We start from the raw sequence: 6,618 nt of genomic DNA, 5'->3' as shown, positions 1-6,618 counted from the left end.
GTATGTTGACAAGTTGAGTTGTGTTGTATGTTGATGAGTTGAGTTGTGTTGTATGTTGCTGAGTAGTGTTGTGTTGTAAGTCGATATGTTGAGCTATATTAGTTGTATATTGTTGTAAGTTGATATGTTGATTTGTACAGTTGTGTTGAACTGTGTGTTGATATTGGATGATGTAGGCCGAAAGGCTGAGTTGTTGTAGGCCGAAAGGCTGAGTTGTTGTAGGTCGAAAGGCTGAGTTGATGTAGCCCGTAAGGCTGAGTTGTTGTAAGAGATCTTCGAGTTGATATGTGTGACGACGCATTGTATGCTTATTGATGATCATGTTGAAAAACCGACGGGATGTATGTTTATGAAGTGTTGATAGTTGTAGTTGTTTATATTACTTAAATCTTTCTACATGTTGTTTCTTTTTATGCTAGCTTACCCTTTTGTTGTTTCCATGTGGTTGGACTGCAATGATCATACTATGTATGGGAGCAGAGCAGGGATAGGTGGTGGATAGTGGTGAGTCTGTAGCTGGTAGACGGAGCTGACTCCTATGGATGTTTTGTTTTGTTTTGTTACAGCTACTTGGTATAGTGGCTTTGGATGTATTTTGTATTCTACACTCTAACTCTAGTAGGATGTAGGACATTGTATATATTTATATTCTAGACACTATATTTATATACTCGTTCTATTCTGTCTCGAGTTTCTGGTGTACTGTGATTTGTGAGTGTAGTGGCCTGCCGGGTCGTTACACTTTAGTGGTATTAGAGCAGGTCGAGTCTAATAGACACTCTTTGGGGGTGGTCCCTTTAGGCTTTTGTTGTGTTAACTCTGGGTTGTGCTGTCTTGTTGTGTTGTTTGCTGTGTGTATTGATGTGATGAATTTCTGTGTTGTTAATTGTTGATTTGTTGAGTGGTAGTATACTAAAGATGTTGTTATTTTTGTAGACGATGACTAGAACCAACGAACAAATAGCTCGTGCCATAGAGATGATGGCTATGGCTATGCAACAACAAAATGCTTATTTTGCTCGGATGGAAGCTGAGAGAGCTGCAGCTGGTGCAGCAAGGCCCACGGGGTCACAGGAAAGTCGGGACCTAGCTGAGTTCCGGAAATGTCATCCTCCACAGTTTGCGGGGGATGCAGATCCAGAGGCAGCTGACCGCTAGATATGTGAGTTGGAGAAGATTTTTGCTGTTCTGGGATGTACTCCAGAGAAGAGGTTGCCATATGCTGTGTATATGCTTGTGGGAGAGGCCGAACATTGGTGGAGGGGCACTTATCAGATGCTTGTGGCGAGAGGAATTACAGTTGACTGGGAGTGCTTTAGGACAGTGTTCATGGAAAAATATTTCCCGGAGAGCGTGAGGCACGCCAAGGAGGCGGAGTTCATGCGATTACACCAGGGAGGGCTATCCGTATCAGAGTATGCGATGAGGTTCAAGCATTTGGCTCGTTTTTATTCACAGGCTATTTCTGAAGCCTGGAAGTGCAGAAAATTTGCTGAGGGGCTGAAGTATGAGTTGAAGAAGGTGGTGGTGTGTATGGCCATCACCGAGTTTCCGGCCTTGGTAGAGAAGGCGAAGATTGTGGAGAGGTTAGAAGGGAGTAACCGTGTGATCAGAGCTACTGAGGGACCGGCTGGGTCCAAGAGAGGAAGTGGAAGTCAGGGGAAGCCGTATGATAGGCCCCAGCCACAGCAAAGGGGTCCTGTCATTAGGCAACCTGCTGAGACTACCAAAGGAGGAGGACAGGGTGGAAGTGCTGCCCTTAGGTGTTACAGGTGTGGTGGATCCCATTTGATCAGGGATTGTCCACACACTGAGAGCAGGTGTTTCAGATGTCAGCAGATGGGCCATGTGTCTTTCAACTGTCCCACCAGGAGTAGACCGGAGAGGAGTACTCAGAGGAGTGATGCGCAGAGAGCTGATACTCAGAGGAGTAGTGTGCAGAGGACTGAGACTCAGAGGGGTGATAGACCCACTACAGCTGGTAGGATGTTCGCTTTGACGGGTGCTGAGGCTTCAACTTCTTCTGACCTAGTGAAGGGGAAGGGCAAGGTTGCTGGTAAGGATGTGATGCTTTTGTTTGATTCTGGGGCTTCCCATTCTTTTATTTCCTATGCCTGTGTTGCTATGTTGGGAGTGCCTGTGTGTGATTTGGGGTTGAAACTACTAGTGTCGACGCTTGCTTCTACTTCAGTAGTCGCTTGTGAATTGTGTGCTAACTGTCCTATTGTTGTGAATGGGAAGAAGTATAAGGTAAACTTGATTTGTTTGCCTTTGGTTGATATTGACATAATCTTAGGGATGGATTGGTTATCTGCCAATCGTATTCTTATAGATTGTGCCAATAGACAGTCGATCTTTCCACAGGAGGAAGATGAGTTATTGATTTCAGATGGTCAAGCTGAATCATGGTTGAGAGATGGAGCAGAGTGTTGTATCCTGCTTGCTATGATGAGTGTGGAGACTGAGAGAGTCATTTCTGAGATAGATGTGGTGAGAGACATTGCTGAAGTATTTCCTAATGAGGTGCCTGGGTTGCCTCCTGTAAGGGAGATGGAGTTTGGCATTGAGTTGGTTCCAGGTGCGGGGCCAGTGTCGGTGGCTCCCTACAGGATGGCTCCTACCGAGCTGATTGAGTTGAAGGGTCAGTTGGAGGACCTATTGGAGAAGCAGTTGGTGCGACCGAGTGTTTCACCGTGGGGTGCTCCTATGCTGTTGGTGAAGAAGAAGGATGGGGGTAGTCGTCTTTGTGTAGATTACCGGCAGTTGAATAAGTTGACCATTAAGAACAAATATCCTCTTCCCCGGATAGATGACTTGATGGATCAGCTGAGGGGAGCATCGGTGTTTTCTAAGATCGATTTGAGGTCGGGCTACCACCAGATAAGGGTGAAGGAGGGTGACATACCGAAGACTGCTTTCAGGACTAGGTATGGTCACTATGAGTATGTTGTGATGCCGTTTGGTGTGACCAACGCCCCTGCAGTGTTCATGGATTACATGAACAGGATCTTCCGGCCGTTCTTGGATAAGTTCGTGGTGGTGCTCATTGATGATATCTTGATTTATTCAAGAACCCGGGAAGAGCATGGAGAGCACTTGAAGATGGTATTGGAGATTTTGAAGGCGAAGCAGCTATATGCTAAGCTTTCAAAATGTGAGTTCTGGTTGGATGAAGTGAGGTTCTTGGGCCACGTGATTTCAGCTGAAGGGATTGTTATTGATCCGGCTAAGGTGGAGTCGGTGTTGCAGTGGGAGCATTTGAGGACTGTCACTGATATTCGGAGCTTTGTGGGATTGGCGGGCTACTATCGTCGGTTCATTGAAGGATTCTCTAAAATAGTAGCGCCTCTAACCCAGTTGACTAGGAAGAAGCAGCCGTTCATTTGGACAGATGCCTGTGAGCGGAGTTTTGAGGAGTTGAAGAGAAGGTTGACTACTTCTCCTGTGTTGCTGTTGCCGGATTCTGGTGAGCCCTTTGATGTGTATTGTGATGCTTCTCACCAGGGTCTTCGGTGTGTACTGATGCAACACGGGAAAGTGGTGGCCTATGCTTCAAGGCAACTGACTAACCATGAGAGGAATTATCCCACTCATGACTTGGAGCTGGTCGCTGTTGTTTTTGCCTTGAATATATGGCGACACTATTTTTATGGTGCTCGGTTCAGCGTCTTTAGTGATCATAAGAGTCTGAAGTATCTGTTTGACCAGAAGGAGCTGAACATGAGGCAGAGACGGTGGATGGAGTTTTTGAAGGACTATGACTTCCAGTTGATGTATCATCTTGGCAAGGTCAATGTTGTGGCGGACGCGTTGAGTAGGAAATCCATCCACATGTCAAGTATGATGGTGAGGGAGTTGGAACTGATTGAGAAATTCCGAGATTTGAACCTCGGTGTGGAGTTAGCTCAGGATCACATTAGTTGTGGGACAGTCACCATAACTAATGAGTTCTTGAGGCAGGTTGGACTTAAGCAATTACAAGATGCTGAGCTGGTTAAGCTCCTTGGTTTGCTGGGTACCGAGAAGGCTGTGGGTTTTGAGTTGGGCGGAAATGGAATCTTGAGGTTCAAGGGCAGAATTTGCCTACCTCAGGATACTGAGTTGAAGAAAGCTGTGTTGGAGGAAGGCCATAAGAGTAGACTTAGCATACATCCGGGTATGACTAAGATGTACCAGGACCTCAGGAAGACTTTCTGGTGGCCTGGCATGAAGAGAGAGATCGCTGATTATGTGGCGGCCTGTCTGACTTGTCAAAAGGCTAAGGTGGAGCATCAGAAGCCGAGTGGGTTGATGCAGCAGATGGAGATTCCGGAATGGAAGTGGGATAACATTACTATGGATTTCATTGTTGAGTTGCCTGTGTCAGCTAGGAATAGTGATGTTATCTGGGTGATTGTAGATCGGTTGACCAAGTGTGTGCATTTCTTGCCTGTCAAAATTAAGTGGTCCTTGGAGAAGCTGACACAGTTGTATGTGAGGGAGATAGTACGGCTGCATGGGGTGCCTTCCAGTATTATTTTCGACAGAGATCCAAGGTTCACTTCCAGATCTTGGTTGAGTTTTTCTGAAATGGGGTTGTTGGGTTTTGTTTGGGGTGATGAGGGAAAATTGAGGATCTTGTTATTTTGTGGTTGCATGTGTAAAAAGGTAGCATTTTTGGACTATTGGATGGGAATGTAGTATTTTGGGCCGATTGCATGTGGGTTTTCCTGGTTACTTTGCAGGTTTTGATGAGATTTTCGAAAGTTTGAGGGTTCCTGCTGGGTATCACGCCGGGCGTAGTTCTTCACGCCGGGCGCATGACCATCAGAGACTTCATTTAGGCAAGCACGCCGGGCGCAATGGTGAATGCGCCGGGCGGGCTTGAAGATGTGAGTCTCTGGATGGCCCTCGCTGGGCGTGGTGGAACCGCGCCGGGCGTGATATCAGTGGATGACTCAAGTTTTGAGGTTCTGGTGTGGCGCCGGGCTTGGCTTTGTCTCGCCGGGCGTGGAGACTCCATGGGAGTCTCTGCCAGAGGTGGTGCTAGGCGCAATATATATTGCGCCGAGCGTGAGACTTGGAGAAAGTCTCTGCATACCCTGCGCTGGGCGCGGGTTCGTACGCCGGGCGTGTGAGATCTTGTGAGGTCTCTGCCTTCCCTCACGCCGAGCGCAATAGGTATTGCGCCGAGCGTGTTGGTCCCTGGTGCTCTCTGGTTGTGTTGCGCTGGGCGTAACCACGGGTGCGCCGGGCGCGGAGATGGGATTTTACTATATGCTAAGTTGAGTTGAAGTGAATGAATATGATGGGGTGACTAGTAGATAATGAAGTTGATGATGTTGAATTGTGTTGTATGTTGACAAGTTGAGTTGTGTTGTATGTTGATGAGTTGAGTTGTGTTGTATGTTGCTGAGTAGTGTTGTGTTGTAAGTTGATATGTTGAGTTGTATTAGTTGTATATTGTTGTAAGTTGATATGTTGAGCTGTACAGTTGTGTTGAACTATGTGTTGATATTGGATGATGTAGGCCGAAAGGCTGAGTTGTTGTAGGAGATCTCCGAGTTGATATGCGTGACGACGCATTGTATGCTTATTGATGATCATGTTGAAAAACCGACGGGATGTATGTTGATGAAGTGTTGATAGTTGTAGTTGTTTATATTACTTAAATCTTTCTACATGCTGTTTCTTTTTATGCTAGCTTACCCTTTTGTTGTTTCCATGTGGTTGGACTGCAATGATCATACTATGTATGGGAGCAGAGCAGGGATAGGTGGTGGATAGTGGTGAGTCTGCAACTGGTAGACGGAGCTGACTCCTATGGATGTTTTGTTTTGTTTTGTTACAGCTACTTGGTATAGTGGCTTTGGATGTATTTTGTATTCTACACTCTAACTCTAGTCGGATGTAGGACATTGTATATATTTCTATTCTAGACACTATATTTATATACTCGTTCTATTCTGTCTCGAGTTTCCGGTGTACTGTGATTTGTGAGTGTAGTGGCATGCTGGGTCGTTACAATATTAATTTATCAATAATATTAAAATATTAATAATATATAAATTTTATTTATTTAATAATAATAAATATATATCATTCGATACATTAACAAAAATTATAATATATGTTAACTTAAATAAATAAAGAAATATAATTTTAAAACATTATATATATATATATTAAAATTATTAAATTATTAAATTTTTAATGAAGAAAACTAAAATCACATAATTACAATCTTTTAAGAATTAAAATTACTCAATTAAAATTTTAGAGATCAAAATTGTATAATTATTGAAGAATTAAAAACACAGTTAGACCTATTTTTTTTTCATTATAATCAACTAACTTTCGCATTTATGCCACGTGGAAAAGTGTACTTCCAATAGTTTTATTAAAAATTGCTAGTAATAACATAGCCTTTGATGTAACGTACATATCGTAAATTTCTTTTTCTCTCTTAGGATTTGTTTGTCAAGAAAAAAAAATGTACTAAAGGTGAAGAAAAATAGAGAAAATATAAACAAATGAGTAGGAATAGAAGATAGAGAAAATTTGATTGTTTGATTTAAAAAAAATAAAATAAAAAAATAAAAAAAGAGGGAAATAGAGAAATTAATTAATATTATTTTT

The 6,618-nt window shown here is 43.5% G+C and overlaps 1 protein-coding gene across 1 annotated transcript; it reads left to right on the top strand.

Annotated features, from left to right (window-relative positions):
• The first annotated feature begins 1,275 nt into the window (after nucleotides 1–1,275).
• Nucleotides 1,276–3,569, top strand: LOC145949985 (uncharacterized). Its single transcript, XM_083060895.1, has 5 exons — nucleotides 1,276–2,250; nucleotides 2,365–2,673; nucleotides 3,072–3,105; nucleotides 3,203–3,397; nucleotides 3,505–3,569. The coding sequence occupies exons 1-5, from the start codon at nucleotides 1,276–1,278 to the stop codon at nucleotides 3,567–3,569; spliced, it is 1,578 nt and encodes a 525-aa protein (XP_082917021.1).
• The last annotated feature ends 3,049 nt before the right edge of the window (nucleotides 3,570–6,618 follow it).

Source organism: Cajanus cajan, chromosome 7 (assembly GCF_000230855.2).
Source record: "Cajanus cajan strain Asha chromosome 7, NIPB_CcT2T_4, whole genome shotgun sequence".
Taxonomy (NCBI): Eukaryota; Viridiplantae; Streptophyta; class Magnoliopsida; order Fabales; family Fabaceae; genus Cajanus; species Cajanus cajan.
This window is presented reverse-complemented; position numbering and strand designations above follow the sequence as displayed.